Genomic DNA, 26993 nt, shown 5'->3' with positions numbered 1-26993 from the left:
GATATGGTATGCCACTTTCACTTGCACGAATTTACTTCAAACAACAAGGGAGTTTTCAGATTGAAGCGACAAGCGATATCGGGATTTCGCACAGAAGCATTCGTTCTAAAGCAAACCATTCACAAGTCACGCTTGCGCAAGTAACAGGCCGGGGCAACACAATGCACGGTATTGATAAAGCTGCCCAGTCCGAGCGACAAGCGACACCTGCAATTTGTCGTTCGGAAGGTATTGTTTTTTTATATATTGATTTCCAAGAGACACGTATCGCTGCAGTCTGAAAGCTTCCTTACGTGTCGCTTGGACTGGACTGTTGTTTTCTCAGTACCTACCATACATCGTGTCGCCTCGCTCGGTTGTACTCGTATGCAAGATGAATTGTTTCCTTTAGAATAAGGGGCTGTTGCTTGTCGCTTCGGTGTGTAATCTCCGTGCCACTTAAAATAAAGTGAATCCTCAGTGATCAATGAAATTTCTCGAACCGAAGCGACACGACAAGCTGCACGTTCGCTCAGATTCCCAATGGCGTGTATTGTTCCACCTGAGACTTGATTTCCCATGAGCGGTAAATGCTTATTTATAGACTAAATGGACCTGTGTCGCTTGTCACTTCGGTACGAACCACTGCTGTTGCGTGTCGCTTCGGTTTGAAACCTCACTAAGAGGCGTGCTTTTCACCACAACACAATACGCAGATAAACGATCAACATGTTTGTAACAAAATGCAAGTCGTAAAAATCCTTTCCGGGTACCAATCCTTTCTTCGTTCTGCTTGTATCAACAGGTTTCGTCTCTCTACGTCCTTCGGAAACGTACGAAGTGATACTTAACTCAATAAATTTGTTCCCGATCGAACTGTGCAACCATATGCTACACAGCTTACACTCTATTTCCTTGTAAAAGAATCTCCACTTTGCCCTTTCGTATTAACGTCCATAGCATCCTAAGCGTAACCGGATGTTCGAGGGGGACCAGACGAGTGCGCATGCTCCGCAGTAGCTCCGCCTTTAACACCGTCTATAGTTTGAATGGCAATGATAAATCTAAGGCCTGGTTATTCATTGAAAGTGTATTATACAAATCACAAATTCTACTTAATGGGCTGGCTGCCTTATATATTTCTCAGTTTTAGGAAGTTTCGGAATCGGTAAGTTTCGCACACGTAAATTACTGATATCGAATGAGAAACACCGCTATTACCAACAATCAATGCTTCACACTGTCGAGAACAGTGGTGCAGGAACCTTTGTTTATTTGGGAAAGGGGCTGTACGAAGTTGAATCTCCACATACCTACGTAAATATAGACCATTACCTAACAAGGGTGCGCATTTCTTTTCCAGTCACCTTGTCAATGCGGTTTCATTTCTTGCTCTCTGATTGGCTGTTGGAAAACTACGGTGCTGCGATTGTGAGAATATCTTGTTTGCGCTGTACGTTAGGTTAGATTAGATTAGAAAGCAGCAAATTTGCGCTAAAAAATAGGAAATAAAAACATTCTCACAATCACAGCATCGTAACTTTCCAACAGCCAATCAGAGAGCAAGACATGAAAGGGCATTCACAAGTTAACTGAAACAAAAACAACAATATTTACGAAATAATTTTGAACTTTTAAATAATTGTATGGCTATCTTGAAATGGTTTTTGACATATTTTAAATTAGCTTCCACTGTACTGTTAATTTGAATAAACAAACTTAAAGAAAGTCCACCTGATCATAGTCACAATCTTGACGACAAAAAATATATCTGAACGGTCCTGAGTACCGTACACACGGAACCCGAAATGTGTCACACAAGTATATTGACTCTAGTAAAACAGAAAACTGTTAATGAAGAACTTTTGATGCATCGAAGTACACACAGAAATGCATTTAAAAGTACTTTTATCGCGTAATGCAGTAAAAACCATCGATTGATGCATTTCGACCCCTGTGCTTAGTCAAGCGATCAAAACTAAATTTGTATTTAGGTTTATAAATAAACACTTTCTGCTAATATTGTTTGTTTATCCGGTAGCGTCGTCGCCTTGTAATCAAGGGGTCCCAGTGGAGTATTTACAAACCCTATTGTGATACAGAACCAGAGGTATATAACGCTTTTTTATTGGCTGTGGGCACCGGAAGTGTTTGTTTCGTGTCGATTGTTCCTTGCTTCTTCATTTACAGCAAAAGTATGGAAAAATGAGCCTTGTGATTATATAGTAATAACGTTTGTAAACAGATTGTCGAAATTATGTTAAGAAATATACATTTATATAATAAAATGTAATGTTTAAACTGCTATACGTTGGATATGCATAATTTTCTCAATAGTAATTGGTAGTTACAATGTTTGCACTGATGTGACTTTAAATAGAAAAATCATTCACTTCAAAAAGAGTTCCGATTTCTGTCTTCTAAAACATAGATTTAAATAATTGTGCTAAAATATCAACCTTAGTATAAATGAGTTTCTTATCTTGTTGGAATGGATATCTGAAATCTACACTGTTAATTTAAATCCTGCCATCTAGCGTTAACTTGAAGGAACGCTGCATCAACTTCCGGAATGGCAGCCAATCAGTAGCCAAATATCGCTCGAGGTTCTGCAGTACTACAGGGTTTGTAAATACGCTACCAGGTGGAGGCACATAGTGGTTCGGATCCCACTTTAAACAGTAGGTCCAGTCCCGATTAGCCTTTCTGTGCATAAAGTGAACTTAAATCAATGTTTGTTTGTCTTCATTGTTGTGTTTTATCTTGCAGAATGTTCGTTGGCGTCGTTCAAGAGTGGCAGCTCGTCCCAGAAGATCCCGTTCGTCTTTCTTCCTCTGAAAGGGCAGATCGTACACCCCAGCGCAGAAATAAGTTTCGCCGGTGAGTATTTCTCTGTATCCAGTAGTCAAAGCCAGGGTTGTTGAAGGTTCAGAAATCCATAAAATCTATTGGGTTCCTCAATAGAACCAGAACTTATTTTCTCGCACAATTTAAATTCGGTTTAAGTTGCGTATTGTTTCATTGGGGGAAAAAGTTCCTGGACCGTATTTAAATTCATCCGAAAAACTGTTCCTGGACCGTATTTAAATTCATCCGGAAAAAACTGTTCCCGGACCGTATCTAAATTCATCCGAAAAACTGTTCCCGGACCGTATCTAAATTCATCCGAAAAACTGTTCCCGGACCGTATCTAAATTCATCCGGAAAAACTATTCCTGGACCGTATCTAAATTCATCCGGAAAAACTGTTCCCGGACCGTATCTAAATTCATCCGGAAAAACTGTTCCCGGGACCGTATTTAAATTCATCCGGAAAAACTGTTCCTGGACCGTATTTAATTCATCCGTAAAAACTGTTCCTGGACCGTATTTAATTCATCCGGAAAAACTGTTCCTGGACCGTATTTAATTCATCCGGAAAAACTGTTCGTGGAAAGTATTTAAATTCATCCGGAAAAACTTTTCCTGGACCGTATTTAATTCATCCGGAATAACTGTTCCTGGACCGTATTTAATTCATCCGGAAAAACTGTTCCTGGACCGTATTTAATTCATCCGGAAAAACTGTTCCTGGACCGTATTTAATTCATCCGGAAAAACTTTTCCTGGACCGTATTTAATTCATCCGGAAAAACTTTTCCTGGACCGTATTTAATTCATCCGGAAAAACTTTTCCTGGACCGTATTTAATTCATCCGGAATAACTGTTCCTGGACCGTATTTAATTCATCCGGAAAAACTTTTGCTGGACCGTATTTAATTCATCCGGAATAACTGTTCCTGGACCGCATTTAATTCATCCGGAAAAACTGTTCCTGGACCGTATTTAATTCATCCGGAAAAACTGTTCCTGGACCGTATTTAATTCATCCGGAATAACTGTTCCTGGACCGTATTTAATTCATCCGGAATAACTGTTCCTGGACCGTATTTAATTCATCCGGAATAACTGTTCCTGGACCGTATTTAATTCATCCGGAAAAACTGTTCCCGGGACCGTATTTAAATTCATCCGGAAAAACTGTTCCCGGGACCGTATTTAAATTCATCCGGAAAAACTGTTCCCGGGACATTATTTAATTCATCCGGAATAACTGTTCCTGGACCGTATTTAAATTCATCCGGAAAAACTGTTCGTGGACCGTATTTAAATTCATCCGGAAAAACTTTTCCTGGACCGTATTTAATTCATCCGGAATAACTGTTCCTGGACCGTATTTAATTCATCCGGAAAAACTGTTCCCGGGACCGTATTTAATTCATCCGGAAAAACTGTTCCTGGACCGTATTTAATTCATCCGGAATAACTGTTCCTGGACCGTATTAAATTCATCCGGAATAACTGTTCCTGAACCGTATTTAATTCATCCGGAAAAACTGTTCCCGGGACCGTATTTAATTCGTCTGGAAAAACTGTTCCCGGGACCGTATTTAATTCATCCGGAATAACTGTTCCTGGACCGTATTTAAATTCATCCGGAAAAACTTTTCCTGGACCGTATTTAATTCATCCGGAAAAACTTTTCCTGGACCGTATTTAATTCATCCGGAAAAACTGTTCCCGGGACCGTATTTAAATTCATCCGGAATAACTGTTCCTGGACCGTATTTAAATTCATCCGGAAAAACTTTTCCTGGACCGTATTTAATTCATCCGGAAAAACTGTTCCCGGGACCGTATTTAAATTCATCCGGAAAAACTGTTCCCGGGACCGTATTTAAATTCATCCGGAAAAACTGTTCCCGGGACCGTATTTAAATTCATCCGGAAAAACTGTTCCTGGACCGTATTTCATTCATCCGGAAAAACTGTTCCTGGAACGAATTGAAATTCATCCGGAAAAACTGTTCCCGGACCGAATTTTAACACTTTACTGATAAAATGGCTCATTACGGTCCAGAGCCCATTTACGCTTGCTGATTTTCAATTGATTTCTTTAAAAATTCCTTAACCTTTAACAAGCCTGGTCAGTACTTGCTTGATATAACGATATTTCATACAGAGTGTCTGGGCTAAAGGTATCGAAAAATAATGATTTGTAATGTGAGAAACGATGTGAATGTGAAAGCCGAACTCTTATTTCTATTCTTTCTAGAGGATATGGCGTCGATAAGACCTTTTCTCACCTTCAGAATTGACACTTGACACGTCCTTTCCCATTGCACTAATATTTATTGTTATTAATTATCTATTCTCTTGTACAAATGTTTATTGTTCTTTAATCTTAATTTCTGTAATTTACCTATCACTGATAATGTCAGGATAGTGACTAACCTGTATATACTTATCTTGTAAGTGCTGTTACCATGGCAATTACGAGTGTCTTTTGTCTTGACTTTAAAGTTCGGGCTTGGTTTTTGAATAGAGTGATCAAGTTGGATTATAAGAAGTAATTTCTTTGAGTGAAATGTATTATATGTTAGGCATATAAGTATTTAGTTTGCAAAGAAGTAAAATAGACTTCCTTTTTCTTAGTGCAAACTTAACTTTGATTTTTATTTGACGAACTAACAGAGAGATATTACCCCATACCCTGAGAGGCATCACGCGAATGCTTTCGAGTCTTTCATGTGAACTTATTATTTCCTCTTTTAGTTAAATCATGTTCTTTTGACTAAAAGAACGTGTCCCACGTGACTTCGGGGACTTTTCTCAGGAATACTGCTTCATATACATACTATACTCTGTCCTTTCTATCTCTGGAGTGGGGCCGTGCATAGCTGCAGAGAAGGGGGGGGGGGAAGGTCGAGTGGACAGAGCGAAGCAGTACACGCTGCTACGAAAACTGGTAACTGCAGTCGATTTCCTTTCCTCCACGTAGCCCCATTCCCTCTTACGTGTTCATTGGTGGAGCTGTCTCGAGCCACCACTTGTGCAGAGACTTTGCTCAAGAGATAGCCGGGACAGCGTGTATGTCATCATGGAGAACTTCTAAATATCTCTGTGCTGGATGAAATCTGGCGACTGTGCAGGCCAGAGAACTTTGAAGTCGTCCACATGTTCCAGAAAACATCTTCTCACTAGTCTCGCCTTAATGGTACGGGACTCTATCCAACTAGAAGACGCCAGGAAGTATATGTCTTAAAATATTCACTTGTAAGCCCCGTAGAGGGAACCAAATCCTGAAGCTGGCTCTGTTTAGAGCCACACACAATCCCTGCCCTACGTGTTCCTTGTGTGTGTGTCATCATTCTCTTAACATTATTATCCAAAAGTTGCACAAAGGTGACATTAAAAGAAAATACAAGCACCAAGAATCCTCCATAGTAGAGTGGCTAACGTCGTCGCATTGTAATCAAGAGATCCATGGTTCGATTCCAGGCGAATGCACATGTGCAGTGGCTCGGAACCCAATTTCAACTACAGGTCCTGTCACGATTAGCTTATCTCCAAAATTACTGCAGAACTATTTTTAAGGCTGTGCTAGAGGTGATTTTGCTGTAATTTTTCGATAACAGATGGCAGCATCGTTTGTCATGACAACCAAGTGCCATGTTGCCAGATTTACGTGGACTACGATAATCTTCTCGCATTGTTTATTTATGGATATAATGGTGTTAATGAATGTGAGCATGTATTTTTAATAATCTAAAGACACTGAAATTTGCTATCGGGAAATTTTCTGGACTTCAAATTTTTATTCCCTCACTCAGGAATAGAGAACATGCTTCCACAAAAACAAATTCCGTGCTTATTTATTTATTCATACAATTAGGTTATTTTACGTCGCCGTTCTGTCACTTTTGGCTAATCGCGACATTGTAGATGAGTGATGATATGGTGAAGATAATGAAGGGACACGCACATTGATTTATGGATAAATTTTCACCCTTCATGAACGTTTGAAGTATATTCAGAGCAGAAAATATACAATTCGACGAAGCAACTGTGAAGATTAGTTTGATTGACGCACATGAACGCCTGAATGGTTGTTCAAACATTCAAACTCAGCGAGCGGGAATAGAGGGTTGTTGAAATGCAGCGGTTCATTGAAATAAAGTAGACAACTTGTTCATTGCGAGAGACAAAAGTACTAGAGAGGGTGTCAGCTCCTCAGAACTCGATTGTCTTTTTTTTTCTCGACTCGGCTACTGCAAGTAAGCTCCGAGCCCCCTTGTCCATTCGGAGAGCGCTCTGGGAATGTTGCAACAAGGAAATAAGGCAAGGAATCACGTGATTAAGAATAACATTGGCCGGGATTTAGACAAATAAGGATGGATCCTGTTCGGAATAACTGTATTTTTTATGTCGTGCTCCCTTCCTCTACGTCACTTCCCTTGCAGATGAAATCTTACCAGTCACGCTAAGGAATTTGCGAATATCTAGGAAAATGTTCTTTCGTAAGTGCAAATCATTCTTCGTCGTCTGTTCAGTTATGTATGTCTCTGTCTTCAACAAACAGTAGATTAGTTTCATTTTGGAAGTACCATGAAAGCTATGTTACTCATGAAACGATGTTGAGAAGCAATTCAAATTGTAAGAAGTGAATAAATAATTCCAAATTAGTAATTCAGAACTTGATGTGAAATGCAAAGTGTTAGTAATTCGAAATCGTAAAATAAATGTAGATTTGTCAGTAGTTCAAACTCGTAAAATAAATGTAGACTGTTAGTACTTCGAAATCGGAAAATGAATATAATTATTAGCAATTCAAACGCAGGAAAGCAATGTAATGTAAATTAGATGAAACTAAGGAATAGCCCAAAATCAGAAAAGAAACTTAGAAATAAAATTGAAATGCAGAAGCAATTGACGTTTCATCGGCACAACTATTCCACAAATTTGTTTAATTCAAACAATATCAAAGCATGTATTAAAGAAATCAGATGGTCTGATTAATTTCATATTTTCTGTAATTCCCTATGATGATGTTTTTAAAAAATCCAGTAAATACTTCAGATGTGTGGAAATCTAAATTCAAATATAATTCCTCTTTTTTTTAATCAGTACATGAAGGGCGAGTCAATAAGTTCATAATAATATGTCACAGATGCAATTTTTCTTAACTTTTTGATCACGACTTTTTCAGGTAGATATTTATTAGTTTTTAAAATTTTCTGTCTTAAATCATATCGTTCTGAGAACCAGATAAATCGAATTTATCAAATTTACAGGAAGAGGAAATAATGTGTTCTTAGGAATATATCTTGTCTGACTCTTCAAAAGAGTCTGTGAATTGGAGATACGTGGCTACACCTTACTGATATGGATTAGAAGTGGAAATGTGTTTTATTTGACTCCAAATGGAGTACTTCAGAAGAGTTTATTTAAACGAAGGAGTTTTGGGAGTTTTCTGGTTCTCATACGACAATTTATGCATAAATTTGCAAATTACGATTTGAACAAAATGTTATTCTTTATCGAGTTCAAATCCTAATTGATCTCCCTTGTGCTAGTTTCGATGTATTGTGCCTTGTAATGAAGGCTCTCCAGATTCGAATCCTGGTGCAAGGTCAGTGGTTCTGCCCCCACAATTGCATATTTAGCCCCGATTATCCATTGTGAATCGCTGTTCTTTTGTTCCAGAGTTCTCAGAAGATGGGAAAGAGCTGCAGCAGGCGCCCATCTGCGTGGTGTCGAACGCCCAGTTTCTGACCCGCGGCGGGTGGGTGGAACTTCGCAACACATCGGACACGGAACCTCCCTTCAGGCTGTTCCGAGATGAGGGACGGACCTTCCTACAGGTATGGGCCATATATACCACCATAAGAGCTGCTTTTTCAATGCCCAGTTCATCTTTGTTTGCTATCTACCAGTTGGAGATAATCGCCAATCTTAACCAGCTGTGTTTTTTTCAATGTAAAAGTAAGTGCCAGTTAACTAATCCTAAGTTTGCACCTCAAAATTGGCAACCCTGAAGTAGGGAATCGCTGCGCGCCATCTCAGTATAGTTTCAAACTGCATCGATTGACACACAGCCTGGTGTTTAAATGTAGAACTACAAGCAGGGTTGGCATGTTTAAAACACTTTGTTTTAAACGTTTAAAACAATGTGTTTTTAACATGTTTTTTTTAGAAGTGTTTAAAACACATTTTGGTACTTGATATTTTATAGTCTGTGATAATTTTTTTGTTTGGCAACCCTGTCTTTTCATTAAATCTGTGTATATTAATTGGCCGAGTCTGCTGCCACGCACGTGTCAGCAGTAAGAATAAGCGTCAAATTTGCTGCTGCCACGTAATTCGTCTGCTAAGATGATGTTACAAATCTTAAGAACAGATGAAGACGAGAAAAATGCAAGTTTACGATTAGTGGGAATGAATGTACAGGTAATTTAGAACCTTTATCTTTAGAAAACATTTAGCGATATTATTTTAATGGTAACAGAACCTAACCTAACTAAGAGAGCATTATTTTTATATTAGAAAAATGCTAAGGGACATAATCTTAAAAAAATTGTGAAAGTAATCGCTACAACTTCACAGTATGTGTTACAGACGTAATTGCATACATAGCATGATGAAATCACGATAAGACAAAGACCGAGTCTGCTGCCACGCGCATCTTTTTTGAGGTTCCAGCAGAAAAAGAACGTGGCAGCAGACACTGCCTTAAAACAGATTGTTTTAAACATTTAAAACATTTGTAAAAAAAGAAAGCCGCGTGTTTTAAACGTTTAAAACAAAGTGTTTTAAACGTTTAAAACAAAGTGTTTTAAACATGCCAACCCTGTAAAAGTCGGTTATCCTACAAACAAAGTGTCCATCACCACCTCGTCAAGCAAATTCTAGCAACCACCCTGCTAAATTTTCCTGTTTGCATGGGCATTCGTAAGCTCTGCCAAACACAAGTCTTCTATTGTACAAATTTAACTTTTTATGAGTTTTGATCGCAAAAATAAGCAACCATCTTGTTATTTTGGAGGTAGCCATGTTGCTTCGCAACTCCCGCCTAATGGCTTATTCAGGTCACGTGACTGACGTCAGCATCTGAAGGCGAGGTAGCCGCCATGTTTGATTTGCTTTTTGAAAATCAATGCTGGACCTTTTTAGTGATTCTGGAAATGGAATGCAATTTTAAGAACTATAATGGAGTTTAAGTGAAGTGTAAATATACGCCAACGTACAAAGGGATGGTTTATAAGTGCTATGTGCTCAATTTGAGAGGCAATTTTGATTAAAAAAGTAAGACTAGCGTTCAGATTTCCTCTCGATGTTGCTGAAAGTGAGAAATGTATTAGGGCAATTAATTACATGTGATTCAGTCCCTACAAAAAAATACCAGGTAAGTAACAAAGGTTTTATACTCGTAAATAAACTAGATAAATAGTTCATGGTGTATAGATTTCGTGTGTACGGAATAGGCATCTAATATACACTTAGATTTGGTCAAGTTTTGTAAAGAATTTTTTGGTCACCAGTTCGGTTTTTTTTTGTGTGTAAACCAAATCCAGTTCATTTATTTAGAAATACCAAATAATTTAGCTCCATAGTCGAGCGGGTTAAGGCGTTCACTCGTCTTGAGATCGTTCGCTGCGGGACGGCGTAGGTTTGACTCCGGCTCTGGTCGGAATTTATTCAGCCTACGTATAGGGCCAGTGGCAACCCACCATCGTGAGGAAATTGGGGAGCTCCGAATGAGTGAGCGTAATCCGGTCGAGACGACCTACTATAACGGCTGGGGATACGTTGGGCTGACCCCCCGACTATTCCAATACTGGTTGAAGATCTCCACACTTAGAGGTGACAAAGGAAAGTGTGGGAGGGAGACCGGCAGTCGGTAGGTATGCCAAGGCCCTCCATGGGCTGTCACGCAAAGGATTATTATTATTATTACCAAGATTGGTTAACGCAAAGGAGCATTGTTGATTATTGTTGCAAAATAATTAGTTTCAAATTTTAGTCTACGTTTAAAACATTACACATCTACCAAAGCAGTTGGTTACCGTAGTGTAAATTTTATGCAAGTATTCCATAACATATATGCACATAATTTACACAAATTTTTAGTCTCAAAATATGTTTAATGAAAGAAAGTTATACAACTGGGCAAATTGATACATGTGTATATTTAAAGGCTGGGTAAAAATTTACTATCCTTCGGACACCTCTAATTTTTTCGTTTCGTCAATTTTTGACATTCGTACTTACATATCTGCTTCGTGGAACATTCCTAAAGGTGTATCAACGTTGTTTCGATGAAATTTGAACTATGTTTCCTAACCTATCCACGCACCAATGGTTCGTGGGGCTAGCTATTCTCCGTCGGAGAATTAATTTTCAACGAACAACATGAATTTCAGCTATGAAACATTCCCACATCACACAAAACACTTTCCCGATGTTTGACAATGCTACAGGAACTTATTACGGTAAGTAGTTTCTTCTGTAAAAATAAATAAATGTGTCCGAAGGATAGTAAACTAGTACCAAAGGCTGCAATTATTTCCACCAGGTGGTGAGAATACCATGTAGGGCTATTTTCACCAGCAAAAGTAAATACCTGAATCTTACCATAACATTGTATTTTATCTTATTTTATTACATTCGTTGGCATTGTTGCTGAACTTACTGCTAAGAAGTTATTTAAAATTAAAATGGGTGTGACTATTACTGTCGCCAGGTAGTGAGAATAGCTGAAAGTGCAGAAGACCAGAAATTACATGATCAGCTGTTTTGAAGTATTTACAGGAATAATTTTAATGTTAAGAGCCCTAAGCCTGACCTGCCGAACATAACAATGAAAGCATTTAGGAACATAATACCCTTCACACTAATGTAATGCGACATATGAACAGTACCAACACCCTGCTGTATTTTTCCAACTCCATTGCGTTCAGAAAAAAAAATACTAGTCTCAAAAACAAACACACACAGACATAAGCTACATACACACATCCTTATAGCATAACAGGCCAGGTTGTAGATTATGCGCAGTTGAAAATCTGGTGAAGATTCTTATTTGATCCCACTTTTCTGTTTCCTTATGCTAATCGGAGGCTGATGGAAGAGATGTTAGTTATGCATTCAAATGCTGTGTAACAAGCACTTCGATGGAATATTCGTGTGTCAAATTATCCAAGAATGTATTATGTTTCACACAAAAGCACACTTTTTGCTGAGTTATATTAATATCAACCGTTTCTTTATTTTTTTTTCTGTCATTGTGAAGCTTTGATGTTTGAAATATGATATACTAAATCAGTGATAATGTTTATTGTGTTTCATAATTCATTAACATTCTTCACGATTTTATTAAGAGAGTGTAAACACAGTGAAACGAAATATGTCAAATGTTAATTTTCCAAATGTACTCAAAGATCAAAATATTACGATATCTGAGACCTTCGACCACTGTGAAGGATATATTTTGAAAGACTTGCACTTCTCGATACAGAACTTCAATAGAATGTCCTGGATTATCAATTTTGCTTTAATAAAAACTATACTTTTTATGCATACACTTCTGGATTGTAATAATTACAGAATTTCGTAGTCATACAAAATATGTGATTTCAGTGTAAGTTTTTTCTCCTCTGAAAGCAGGCAACTTGAACTGGAACTAGTTTTCATTTTATTATTATTACACTGGAAAAAAAAACGGTTGTTACTTTGAAAATCAAATTTTAAGAGCTTTTGCTTAAATTAATTTTTATATTTTAGTATCAATTTGCACCCTTTCACAAAAATAATGAATGTTTTACAACAATTTTATAGTACATTCCAAATTATTTGTTATGTTTGTGATTAAAACTATCGTTTTTATTTCTTGCAGTGGCTGGGCGAGGTGGACCTTCGTCTGAGCATGGAGGGGCGGGTGATGCTGGTTCACATGCTATGCAAAGACACCACCAGGCACGACCGACCCATCTTCCAGCCATGCGTCTCCTTCAGGGTAGCCGGCAGACCTAGTAAGTGTGAATTTGTACTTTCTTTTTACTAATACAATGTGGGAACATGAAAAACACGAGTCTTACCCAAGTAACCACAACCGTTGGGCCAACGGTAGTTTCTACGTGAAAAAGGTTGGGTGTGCTTTGGTTGGCAACTTGAAGTTGGTATTGGGCCAGCACTTGCCCGAAAATACTTTCTCCTGTTAAGACAACTTTCAAGAGTCTGCTGTAAGTTCTAGAGTGTAAAATAAGTGACATGTAATATTTTGTTATATGAAAGTAGAAGCTATTTTTAACTTGTATTCACTCATGAATCCTTTGTCAGCTGCCATAGATGAAAGATATGTCTGTGCTGGGAATTGCTTATTGTTTAGCTGTAGCAAAACAAGAACATTCTTGCAGATATTCTTGTGAAAGTAGTTCAAGATCCATATTTGTAAAATAAACAATGTTATGTGCACACTAAATCCCTGAAAGAGGAACATAAATTGAGAGTATTTGAAAATAAAATCCTTAGGAAAATATTTGGGCCTAAAAGGGATGAGGAGAAGGTTTCATAATTTAGAAGGACATAATTTGTATTCATGTCCAGATATTATAACAATAATTAAATCAAGACGACTTAGGTGGGCAGACCATGTGGCACAAATAAGAAAGGAAAGAAGAGTTTACAGGATTCTTGTTGGGAAACCTGATGGTAAGAGACCTGTAGGAAGGTCAAGACAAAGATGGAGGGACAACGTTGAGACGGACCTAAAGGAAATCGGTAGAGATGGAAAAGAGTATATAGATCTTGCTCAGGATAGGGACAGATGGAAGGCCTGTGTTGCTGCAGCCATGAATCTTCGGGTTTAAGAAGGCTAGGGAGCAGTGATCAGAACGCTATATTTTAAAAGTAGCTTCGCTACAGCTACTCTTCCAAAATGTAGCTTCGCTACAGCTACAGCTACAGCTACATTTACCAAAAAGTAGCTCACTACGCTACTCCTGTTCCCTACTTTTTGCGTTACTTCTGCATAAAAAAACTTGAAACAACCATATGGGTATTAAAAAATCCCCTACTACTGGTAAATAGATTCTGTTATTTGTTATCATGATTCCAGTCATTCGATAATTTTGATAGCAATGTTACTTCAGTTACTTATTTTTACTATAGTTTTTTGAGAATACCATACCTATGCAAGTGGCATATCAATTCAAATTTGATATATGAATATTGCAATTAGGGAGTTACCCAAATTAATTATTACAACTATACACAAATAAAATTTGGTACGATTGCGTATTTATGTTCACATCAACATATTTTTCTTGAGAATAAATATTTCATTTTTTATAGACTGATATGAAGTCAGCATTTTGAATGAAAAGTACCTGGAGCCCTTTGACTACAAAAGGGGCCCAAGGTTCGATACCCAGCAGAGGCACATAGTGGTTAGGATCCAGTCTCGATCAGATTATCTATGCTTAAAATGGACTCAAAACAAAAACTAGGAAAGATGCCAAGTTGGGACGATGAGATCCTCCTGCTCCTCCATTCCCCACACTGCTCATCATTTTTCCTCGTTCTCACAATTAGTCGAAAGTGGCAGAAAGTGACTATAGATAAGAGAATAATTAAATAAACCATTCATCCTCATTGTCATGATTGAGAGAAGTGGAAGAATAGATGAGGAGGTAAACAAGAGGACAAATGGGTGGTGGACTATATCAAAGCGTTTGAAGATTAATATGGAACAGGGATGTGCCTATGAAATGCAAGAAGGTAATATATAACACATACTATGTGCCAAATATATAACACATACTATGTGCCAATAGTTACGTATGGAGCAGACTTGGACAATGACAGAGAGAGACAAAAGAAAGATGCAGGCGGTGGAGATGAATTCTTTAAGGAGTATATTGGAGAAGACTAGAAGGGATAGAATAAGGAATGAGGAGATCCGACACACGGTGGGGGTGGTGAAGCTTCAGGACAGGATAGATCAGGCACAGATGAGATGGTTCGGACACATGAAGAGGATGGATGCAGAAAGACTACAATGCACAAGGGGGAGACCAAGACGTCGGTGGAAAGAGCAGATAGTGGAGAGTGTTAGGAGAAGAGGACAAGATTGGAACACAATGGAAAGAGAGGAGTGGTGGATGACCAGGAAAAAAAGGAGGGGCTTGACTTCTATGCCGACCCAGCCAGAGGCAGGAAACAGCGAAGGATGATGATGATGTCATGATTAGCAAAAGTTACAGAAAAGTGACACAAAAGTAGGCGAAATACATAAATTTGAAAACTATGTATATTAACTAAAGAAAATTGTCGTTTCTGCAGGAAACTCGTACATACTTTTTGCAATATGATAAAATTATTGAGGAAACTGTCGTGTAAACCTGAGTGTTCTAAAGAAATTGTAATTTTAAAATTTGCGAAAATAATTGTAATTCCAGAAACTCTTATCATTCTTATCATGATCAATGCTGTTAACGTACTGAGCCATTTATTGCTGGCATTATTTCCTTGTCAGTGCAGTGGAAAATCCATAGCTCGTTTTTGCACTGCAAGTTGTGTCTTACACAGCAATTAATGACATTTTGGTGTCTCTTACACCATGAATATCCACAGGATTTGTTCCAGGGTTGACGCAAACGAGGCACTTTTTTCCAGTGGTGCAGCAAACGAGGCAAGTTTTTCCCCAAAATAGGGATGCAGCTAAAAAAAACGTAGCTGTTAGTTATCTGGATATCTGAATTATTCAGATAATTAAATAAATTACGCAGATATCTATAATCTACAATCTAGATAATCTGCATCTCCATGTAATAGACTGCCTTTATGAACCTGCTGCAAAATTAAGGGTTATTGGCGATTTTTTCTGACACTGTTGCCACATACAAAATTCACTTCAAAATGCTGAGAAAAAATGTAGCTGTGGCGAAATTTTCACTACAACTGCTGGAATTTTGTAGCTTCGCTACCGCTACAACTACAATTTTCAAAATGTAGCATTGCTACAGCTACAAATTTTGTAGCTAGCTACAGTAGCGATGCTACTTCTGACCACTGCTAGAGAGTGAGTTAGTGAGTTATGTGCAGACTAAATTCCATGATAGGTAGAAAACTAAGTAAACTTGAGAAAGTTTTTGTGAACCACTTGAAGGTAACTTGAAAACAATGATACCATATAAGTGAGAAAGTTGTTTTACACAAACTGTTTGTACTAGAGCAGTGATTCTTCAACTGTGGTCCTCCGTGAAACCCTCCTTAAATGGTGAAAGTCAGTGATGAAACACTAGAAATAAATATGTATGATGCATATTGAGTTAATTCTTGGGGGTCCGCAAGGGCGAGTGATCTCTGAAGGGGGTCCCTAGTCTAGGAAAGTTCAAGAACCGCTGTACTAGAGTATATTTGGCCTCACAATAAATTATATATAGCAGAACACAAACCTATCTATACTTTACTTCTCAGTAGATTGGCCCAACATAAAAACCATGTTGGCCCAATGTAAAAAGCACAGGTTGGACCAGCGTTGAAACAATGGCCAAAATTACTGTTGGCCAATGGCATGTCCTAAGTTTGTCAACCATTTTCGGTATAGTTGGGCCGAACCACCTTTGCTTATTTGAGTAGAGTCAAACCCTCATAAGCCGAATGCATGAAAGCTTACTGTAACTTAACTGTGGGGGATTATTGATTTTATAATTACCAGAAAACTAGCAAGGATGTTTTGTTTATATGGGCAATATAAATGATTAACTACTAGTGTGGTAGACCAAGCAAATTATTCATTATGGAAATGCTCATTATCGTTGGAAGACCAAACTCCGCCAGGTGGCATGTTGTCACATTACTGACAAATTCACACAGTTCCTTATTCAACAACAAAATTATTTTGAAAGGATCTTGGCCACCTCTGGCACCAGATCTGACACACCCAGACATTTTCCTTTGAGGAATGCTGAAGGAGAGGGTGCACAAAAGCAGTCCACACTCATCGCCACCAAAACTACCCTCATCACTGCTGCCATGTTTGCTTCAAAATGACAGAAGTTGACACACTGTTTGCACCACAGTGGGACAGCTACTTTCAACATTTGTCATAGTGACAATTTATTCAGGTATACTGTAACACAGCTTGTAGTTGCTAAAATAAATAGGATTTTCATAATTATTTTACTAGGTCATCCTAATAGTAAAACTCCCTAGATAAGGATTCATTGAACTGTAACATATTTTAAAGTTCAGAAATAGGCAAAATCAGAGAACAAAAGGTTTAATTTTTCCATTACCCTGAATGAAATTAAATATTCTCTTTAGTTAATCTGGTGCAATAATGCGTAATTGTTCCAAGCTGCTTCATTGTTGATCCTATTGCCTAGAAATAGGAGATAGTGAAACAATGAACTCTATGAGAGATGTGAATGGAATGGACAATGTAAGTGCAATGTGATTCAAAACTGTCTGGATTTTTCCTGTAGCTTTCAAGCTGTAAACAGCAGGAGGCTGATTGCAGAATATGACAAGGTAACTCAAAACGTTCTATTATAAGTAGGGAGACAAATTTATGGTAAATAAAAACTGAGGAGAGTGGTAAATAAAATGTTAGATCAGCGGTATATACCAGCGGTGGAAAAAAAAATTGGCACACACTTTTTCATCATGAGAGGAAACGACATACAAAAGAGCTATAAATTGATAAACTACTTCTTTTTTATATACTGTACACATACACAAGTACTTAGCTGTCCAACCAAAAAGAAAACATCAACACAAAATCAATTTATTTCTAAAATGCATATTCGGGGGAAGAAAGGAATGCAGCTTGACAGGGAGCGAAGTTTTCGAACTGAGATTATGTGCAGGGGAAATTCCAATTTGCATCGTCTTCCTGATGTGATCGAAGATAAAACGTTCTTCAGCTGCAAGTGGTAGGAAACTTTAGGCAAACGTTTGTTACAAATCGACAGTTTGCGCGCACAACCTTGATTGCCGGTTTTTGCATGTTTTCTACTTAATTTTATATTTCACGGTTATTTCGCGAAAAAGCATTTTTTCACATTTCGCGCATCGCGAAAATTCAATGTCCCTAATTATAAGGTATAGTACCCAACAATTAAGAGACACTTTTTGGTAGCTGCTTATAAATGAGGGTCGAAATGGATATTTTCAACTTGAATGTGTAGAATACATTTAACTTTTTGTATATTTTTAGCATTAACAATAAAATTTCCAGACAATTATTATTTAAAACTTGCTAATTACATGGCACTGCCCAGATATTTATTTATCCCAATCTTGTATTAGACAGGAAAATAATGAATTCTAACTATAATTTTAAATGTGATCGTGAATGTCACCAATTAGGTTAGCGACTCCGAAAACTATGGATTCAACGCTAATTTAGGTCATTTGTGGCATTTTATTTTACACCCCATCACCCCCCATGCCGATAGGTGATGAACTTGAAGTCGAACAGCATTGGGAGTGTCGCGAATACTATGGATTCCACACTAATATAGGTTGTTTTCGCAACACAGCCTGAAAGTTAGACAACCTGAGAAACACTATCGTTGTGCGGGATTGCATATGGATGTCTGTTTGTGCGGAATTTAATATCGGTCGTTTTAGATTATCTTTACATAGCACCCCTTCCCACCCCACCCCCAGGGTTGCCAGGGGTGTCTTACCCCAAAAGTATTATTTCTATATTGCAAGTGATACGTGTACCAAGTTTGGTTGAAATTGTTCCAGGCGTTCGAGAGTTATGCCGGCACAAACATATATACACACCCACAGACATACATCCATTTATATATATATTTTGTAAAAGACAAAAAAAATTGGAAACAATGGTGTTTTGGAAAGGAGTGCTAAATAAGATGTGTATTTTTTACATTCATCTGTAAACTGACAAAAAATTATTGAGGTGAAAATTGAAGAAATACATAACACTGTTAAATCACATAACTTTAACATAATTTTAGAGGCATTGTAAAATTGAAGATAACTGGTACTTTAGTATTATACGGAGTACCTCATTTTAGACCGTCTGTTTTCTGGGAAAGCAAAAGAAAGTACCCTTTATTTTAATGCTAAGAGAACCAAACCTGACCTGACCACAAAAGCATATATTGAACAAAATCGTAAGTAATCGCTAAAAAGGACAGGGGAACAGCTCGTCATCATCTGGAGACATATTTGGAAATGAGGTAGTCTGTATAATATTAAAGTACCCTAACTCCTACCAGCAGTAAATTCTTACTCCTTATTTAATGTTTCACAGATGAAATAAAACAATTTTATTTTTAAATATTTTAATGTTTATTAATTTTTGCTGACCCCTTCATTTGACATTTGCGCTGTTTGGAGCAAGTTAAACAAATGAAAGGTTTTTGTCAGGGGTGCACTCTGTGTGTCAAATGACATTTCGAAACACTGAGCCTGTACTCTGATAAAAGTCTAGTACAAAATAAACACCATGCATCATCATAATTCCCTCCATATTACGAGTTACTAAAATTTATAATTCCATTTCAACTTCAGATTTGTCATTGCTAGAAAGGTTACATTACGATTACATTTAACTTCAGGAGGAATTAGAATACGTACGTGAGTACTAAAATGATTTCTGCGAAACTTTCTTGTAAATGTTCGATTAATTTTGGTGGCCTCTGCCATCATCCACTTGGGAAACTCGATGCTTCACTGTTAGGTTGACTTCCAGTTCCTGTGTAACCAGTTCATCTGCTGTGTGTGTAGGGTTGAGTTATTGCAAAAGCGGAAGCCAAACCACTGTCGATATTCAGCTCGTGCGGAAAGTGCATAATTGTGTGCGTCTCTTTGATCTAACTGAAACATTTTGGATCCTGTGTTCGTTAAACTTGAGGTGCTTTGCTAGTCCGGTAGTGGGTTAGGATTTTTTCGCATCGGATAAGTGCTGTTGTATACGTTCTTTGATGATTGATTGATTTGTTGTTTTAAGTCCACTTTATGCATAGTAAGGCTAATCGGGACTGGACCTACAGTTTAAAGTGGGATCTGAACCACTTGTGCCTCCACCGGGGTATCGAACCTGGGACACGTTCATTGATGGATATGCCAATGTAATGCGAGTTGCACTCACACTGGGCATCATATACTCCCGGGTTGTCAAGTGGTGTAAGGAAAGATCTCTTGTGTTTGCTTAGGACACTGGTAGTCTGGTGGTAACGGAAGGTGATCCATTTTGTTTTATTGCTGCTAGCTGGGTGGTTGTGGTTAAGTTGTCGCACCTGCATTCCGGCTTTGCTACACCATGTAGAGAGTTGATGTATTGTGCATCCATTTTGAAGTCCTATGTCTGTAACCATGGTAACTTCTTCCTTCAAATCCTCTTCACTTGAGCAATGTGAGAAAGCTCTTTGGTAGAAGTTCAGCCATATTAGCTGTATGTTTGGGTGTGTGGTTGGAAAGGGAGAGGATATATTGGTTCCCTGCCCTGGTTTTCTGTAGACCGTGGTGGTGAATTTGTTGCCCCCTCCTTTTGATGGTTAGGTCTAGGAAGTTGATAATGCCTAGGTTTTCCTGTTCTATTGTGAATTTCAACCTGGGCTGAATGTTGCTAAGTGAACATAATCAGTGAGATGTAGTGAATTAATACAAAATTTAAGGTACTTTAGTATTATACGGACTACCTCATTTTGGACGGTCTGTTTTCTGGGAAAGCAAAAGAAACACTTATGGACATAATAGGAACACTGTATTTGAAAGTTTACAATATGTAAATCATACAATTAGCTTGTTGTTAATTGTTATTTACAAAAGTCAGCTATATCACGGAGTAGCTCGTTGAAAACTTCGACACCAGACGCAGCCACCGCACTTCCGTCTGGCACTTTCACTAAGAAACTGGCGCCTGTTTCTCGACACAATATGTTAGGTTAGGCTAAATAATATTTTTTCATTGTATTTATGCTAATGGAACCTAACCTCGTATGCATTCCTCATCTGACGTCAGAAGGTGGCTAAAGTACTCCGAGATGCAGAGTCTTACTTACACGGGCCATACTTTGGGATCAAATATCTCCATTACTTTTGCATAAAGTGAGTGACACAATTAGGATTTCAGTTAGCATGCATGCTACTGAAAATAAGATTTGTTAGGTGACTCATGTTTGTGAGGGTAATATCATTTTATCGCAGACAAATGAGGTAGTCCGTATAATACTAAAGTACCAAATTTAATCCTTACTAAAAATTAAAACTAAATTTAGCAAAATTTAGAAAGAAGAATAGGTTTACCTGAAAAAATAACTATATCATTTCTTTAAGATGCCATGATTCCAGGGCCCTGTCTTAACCAAAAGTGAAAAGCATAAGGGGATGAAATTAGGACAAACTCTCAATGTAATGTTGGAGCTCCCACATTCTTAACAAGTGAATCTGACAGCACAGAACAATTACATCATTCTATTGACAAAGTGCCCAAACCAATGACATGCAGAGAATATAACAACAACAATTACACTATGCGTAAAGGACTTATAATAATGATATTGCAATAACTTATGTTGCCTAGAAAATGAAAAATCTTTGTAAAACTGGAACAGGAGCTTCCTGATTACTAAATGTTTACGACTATTTGCCTTCCCCTACACACATGTGCTGGCACCGATAGCATTCTTAGAGGCAGGAAACTGAAGGGGACAAAATTAGGTGCAGGGATGAAATTTGGACTCCCTACTTTATTGGAATTTTCACTTTGTAGAGGCAATGTTTATTCAATAGACGATTTACATTCAGCACTACTAGGACATTTCATCGGTTACACTGTTTAAAAAAAATTAGAAAGAGAAATTATATGCCACAATTTCTGTTCAAGTAGACAAATAGGTGGAAATAATTGTTGTTTGGTTGGCATTTGCCTCCTGCTTCCGTACTGTGTGCATGTGTCCCAGAATGTGCAGGGTGACGTTCAAACACCTGGCGGGGAAAGTAGCATGAACTATTTGCGAACCTTTCGATTCGGACAACAAAACAGGAATTACATGTTTGAAGATTTGAGTTACCCTTTCATATTCTGTGCTCAGTTTTTTGCTTTTGTTTGTTTCAACTCACTTTGTAAACCAGAAAGATTGTAGTCTGGAAAACCTGGAGAGAAGAGTTTGCTCAGGAACTATCTGCGTTGCACACTTGTAACATTTGCTCTTGCTTGGTTTCAGATGTTCGAGAAGTTATCTTTCCATCTGACGTTCTCAGCAGTGCCAGCGGTGGTGGCCTCAGTGTCAGCGAGTACGTGGCGATCGGAGTTTGCACCATTCTTCTGGGCCTGATCTACGTGGCCTCGGTCTTCCTCTACCTCCACGTGCGCAAGCGCAGGAGGAAGAAGCAAGACGAGGTGGATCAGAGCCATCTCACGGTGGCCGAGGAAGGCATCGTCAAAAACAACCCGCTCTTAAGGCGGGAGTTTGAATCTCGCTCGCACGGCAAGGAGAACCCTGGATATGCGAACGATAATGTAAACTGTGACGTCAACGATGAACCACCGGAAATTGTCATCACGGAAGAGCCCAGGGTAATGCAGAAGGTAAGAATTGTTCTAATGAACAGTTTGGCTGATTCCAAGTGGAATAGATCTTGCATGTTAATCTCTGTTCACACACACTTCTTACTATCACTCGTCACTCAAACTGTTACAACCATATTCTTCTTACAAATTTCCAGTCCGTATGGACATAGGTCTAAGGAAGAGATTAGTGAAATGTTTTGTGTGGAGTGTGGCACTATATGGTGCAGAAACCTGGACGTTGAGAAGAAATGAAGAGAAACGACTCGAAGCTTTTGAAATGTGGACATGGCGAAAAATGGAGCGTGTAAAATGGACGGACAAGGTAAGAAACGAAGCCGTACTGAAAAGAGTTGGTGAAAAAAGATCTATACTGGAGACCATCAAGAAGAGGAAAAGAAACTGGTTAGGACACTGTCTAAGAAGAAACTGCCTGCTAAGAGATGCCTTGGAGGGATTGGTTGAAGGAGGAAAAGTCCGTGGAAGAAAGAGATATCAGCTTATGGATGATATTAAATTAACTGGGTCGTATGCTATTACGAAGCGTAAGGCAGAGAACAGGGAAAGCTGGAGATTGCAGTGAAAAACCTGCCAATTAGGCAGAAAACAATGAATGAATGAATGAATGAAATTTCCAGTTTCCATCAGAAATCATGCATCCCAGGAACCTTACATATCTACCAAAGCTATATTTTACCATAATTTTAGGGATTCATTATGAAATGTTAAATTGTAAAGTTCATTCTCAATACTCCTTGGTTTATACTTTTTCTGTTTCCACTACCAGATGGCTAAGTGGAAGTGGACAATATTCTTTGCATCTTGAAGTAACCGGTATGGTTATTACTTACACTAATCCTGATGTATTTAAGCATAGACTTACTTAATTCGCACATCAACACTTCTTAGTATATAAAATTATTATATTGTAAAATAATTTATCTCTATAAACTTCCTTATGAAAAAACAGGTGAGCAGGAATAATAATAATAATATTTCTTTTGTCTGGCAAGAGCTTTAATAAATACTTCAATATGCATTGAACATCACAAAAGATTGCTACACATTTCCATAACCACCAAAAAAAAACTGTCTTCGATATTTTATTTCACATATATTTGCGATGTAGGAATGTAATTTTTCTTGTATGTACACATTGCTTGCATTGTAGAATTATTTCTCTTGTAGTTTATGGTTATTACAAGCATAAAAACACAGTTTTTCCTTGTGACGTTTCAGGAGAACACACACTCCCTACATCAGATATTCATTTTTAGTTTGATTAAAGATACAGTTATAACAATGGCAAAAAAAAATTGAAACAAAAAAATAATTATGATGGTTGCGGTAAACGCGGTTTAAAATTACTTACGTGAAATTTAGAAGATTTCGCACTTCCGCATTGCACAATTTAATGGTTCAATCCTATTAATTTCCAAGATCCACTGTCTTCATTCACAAAAGGGTACGGCGTTTGAAGCGGAGATGGTACCGTGTCTCTGCATTGTTTGTTCCCGGGTGGCGGTAGTTGCGATTTCTCCCGTTATCTTGGTTTGCGTCGTCTGCTTCCTGTTGTCAGGAGGCGTTGCCAGTTGGGGGTTGGGCCGTGCTGCTCGGCAATGTGATGTTCCTGTTCCCCGCGTGGCTGGGGGGGTTTGGAGTATGTGTACCGCATCTTTTCTTTTTCAGGTCGGGGATCTTTCTGAGGACGGTGCCAAGTTGGGTATGCCTGTCCATTGTCCAGGTTCAGTGCTGGTTTCTGTTGGATGATGGCATGGGTTTCTTTGATGGTGTTTTCTATGACAGAGCCGGTTGGGTGAAGTATGGATATGGAGGAGATGGTGTGGTTAGTGGAGTGGAGGTGTTGGGAGAGGCCTGATTTTGGTGTGTCGTTTTTGGCATCTTTTACATGTTTGTTAATCCGTTCTTGGACGGTGCGGATGGTTCTGCCAATGTAGGTGTTGTGGAATTGGCATGTGGTCTTGTAGGCATCGGGGGATGCAAGTTTGGGTAGGTAGTATCTCTTGAAGTTGGGAAGTGCCCTTCCGATTTGGGATATGGGTTTGTGTGCTACTCGGATGTTGAAGGGTTTGAGGGCCTTGGCAAATTTGCCAGATGTAGTGGGGTGGTATGGAAAGGCGATCCATTTGGGTTTAGGATTTTGGTTTGGGTTATCTCTGTTTCTTGGGTGTCTGAGCTGGGCTTCTGTTTTTGGGCACCACATGGATAGTTGGCACTCGGTGTAACTGTTGTTTAGGCCTATTTCCGTTACGCACGATGCACGTGCCAGTGCCGCCGAACGGGAGAAATCGCAACTACCACCGCCCGGGAAGAAACAATGCAGTGATGCGGTACCATCTCCGCTTCAAACGGCGTACCCTTTTGTGAATGAAGACAGTGGATCTTCGAAATTAATAGGATTGAACCATTAAATTGTGCAATGCGGAAGTGCAAAATCTTCTAAATTTCACGTAAGTAAAAAATAATCAGTTTTACAATGGATGTTGTCAATGTTACATTGTTGTAATATAGCAACTTAGCTGTGAAACAAGCAGTTTGTTTTATTTTTATTAAAAAAATAGATCACATTTTTCATGTATTATTATTACATATTATTATTATTTTAAATTATAAACCCCAAATATCATCAGGCAATTCAAAATCATCATTGCTTTCACAGAGTTTCTTGATGTTTTCCATTTGCAACGATACTTCACACTGAATATATATTGTACGTGAAGGATGAGCAGACTTTAATACAATTTTAAAAATAAATTGCAAGCCCTCAGCGCTCAACTGGTTTTCATAATGTTATTATACTTACATTGCAAGAATTAAACAACACAACTCAACTTCCAAAATATTATTTCACTTTATAACATTTGATATAAACTCATTTTCGATTTCTGACACAAGACATTTTAAGTCAATTTCTTACATATAACAAAAACGAATCGAAATCAACAACTTAAAACAAATATCGACATTGATACAGCGTTCTTAATATCAATAGTTCCCTGTTAATTTTACAACTTGTACGCAATGGAAATCGGGTAAATATTAGTTATTTGTGAATGTAGAAGACAGTCACACGTTACATTAAATTTTAAAAATGGTGGCTTACTCCACTTGTGGAAAAGAAATCTCCATAGTGGGTCTATGTTGCCATCTTCATTATGTACTTTATTCCAGTGTTGTTCTGCAATGAACGAAGCTTCCCAAACATTCAAATCTGTTTCCAGTCACTCTTTTAAAAACTCTTCTCTTTTTAATCATATGCTTCTCCTCCATGACGTGAGTTGACAAACCTGTTCTTGGGTTTAAATTTATGATATCCAAATCGTGTTTAGATCACAAAAGTTTGGAATGAACACAAAATGAGAAAATCTGTACCAGATGTGGAAACCACAGGAATATATAATATAAGTTGTTCATGTTCAAAGGATTATGTAGGACAAACAGCAAGGAAAATGGCAATAAGATGGCATAAACACGATTTGGATATTATACATTTAAACCCAAGAACAGGTTTGTCAACTCACGTCATGGAGGAGAAGCATATGATTAAAAAGATAAGAGTTTTTAAAAGAGTGACTGGAAACAGATTTGAATGTTTGGGAAGTTTCGTTCATTGCAGAACAACACTGGAATAAAGTACATAATGAAGATGGCAACATAGACCCACTATGGAGATTTCTTTTCCACAAGTGGAGTATGCCACCATCTTTCAAATTTAATGTAAAGGAAAACATCGAGAAACTCTGTGAAAGCAATGATGATTTTAAATTGCCTGATGATATTTGGGATTCATAATTTTTAAATAAAAAATAATGTGATCAAAATTTTTATCTGAAATAAAAATAAAACAGACTGCTTGTTTTCACAGTTAAATTGCTATATTACAACAATGTATAGAGGCACATATTTTTGGTAAATAAAAAAGCAAAATTTCGGGTTCAAAAGCGGTAAATAAAATAAAATTTCAGTGTTATATACATCAAAAGTGCTATATAAAATGACATTTTGGTTTTAAAATTGTGAATATAATCCTAAATTTGATTTAAAACTGCACTTATTACCCTTATTATCCCTTCTAATAGCACATTTATGTAGTTACCAGAGTATTAAGTTGATTCCTGTGTAAAGGGGCCCATTTTTGTTTCTCAAACATTTACAGCAGAATTAATCAATTTTTCCGTGAATTGCATAACTCACAGGATACTTCAGACTTCAGAAAGTGTCGCGTCTGTTTATAAACGGTAAATTTCATGTTTGAGTATATTTCACAATATTTCGTGACAAAACAAGGTAGAAAAATGCACCTCACACCTTTCAGAAACATGAACAATGAACATTACGGCATGTTATTTCATATTTCGTGTTTTCGTCAAAAACATGCCTCTAACAATGTAACATTGACAACATCCATTGTATAACTGATTATTTTTTTTGTTAAAAAAAATTAACCATTGTTATAACTGTACCTTTCATCAAAATAAATGTCTGATGAAGGGAGAGTGTGTTCTCCTGAAATGTCACAAAGAAAAACTGTTTTCTTATGCTTGAAATAACCATAGACTACACGAGAAATAATAGGAACGTAATAAAATAGAATGTGTTGACAAGCATTCAGGCTTT

General features: G+C 37.8%; 1 protein-coding gene across 3 annotated transcripts in view; it reads left to right on the top strand.

Annotated features, from left to right (window-relative positions):
- Nucleotides 1-26993, top strand: part of sha (shavenoid) — a 509126-nt gene that overhangs the window by 468215 nt on the left and 13918 nt on the right. For all 3 annotated transcript variants that reach the window (XM_083115602.1, XM_083115603.1, XM_083115601.1), the window contains exons 6-9: nucleotides 2749-2859; nucleotides 8507-8664; nucleotides 12696-12831; nucleotides 22012-22376. In XM_083115602.1, the coding sequence (XP_082971728.1) occupies nucleotides 2749-2859; nucleotides 8507-8664; nucleotides 12696-12831; nucleotides 22012-22376 (770 nt within the window). The remainder of the gene's footprint in view (nucleotides 1-2748; nucleotides 2860-8506; nucleotides 8665-12695; nucleotides 12832-22011; nucleotides 22377-26993) is intronic.

This window comes from Lepisma saccharinum, chromosome 30 (assembly GCF_977018435.1).
Source record: "Lepisma saccharinum chromosome 30, izLepSacc3.1, whole genome shotgun sequence".
Classification (NCBI taxonomy): domain Eukaryota; kingdom Metazoa; phylum Arthropoda; class Insecta; order Zygentoma; family Lepismatidae; genus Lepisma; species Lepisma saccharinum.
This window is presented reverse-complemented; position numbering and strand designations above follow the sequence as displayed.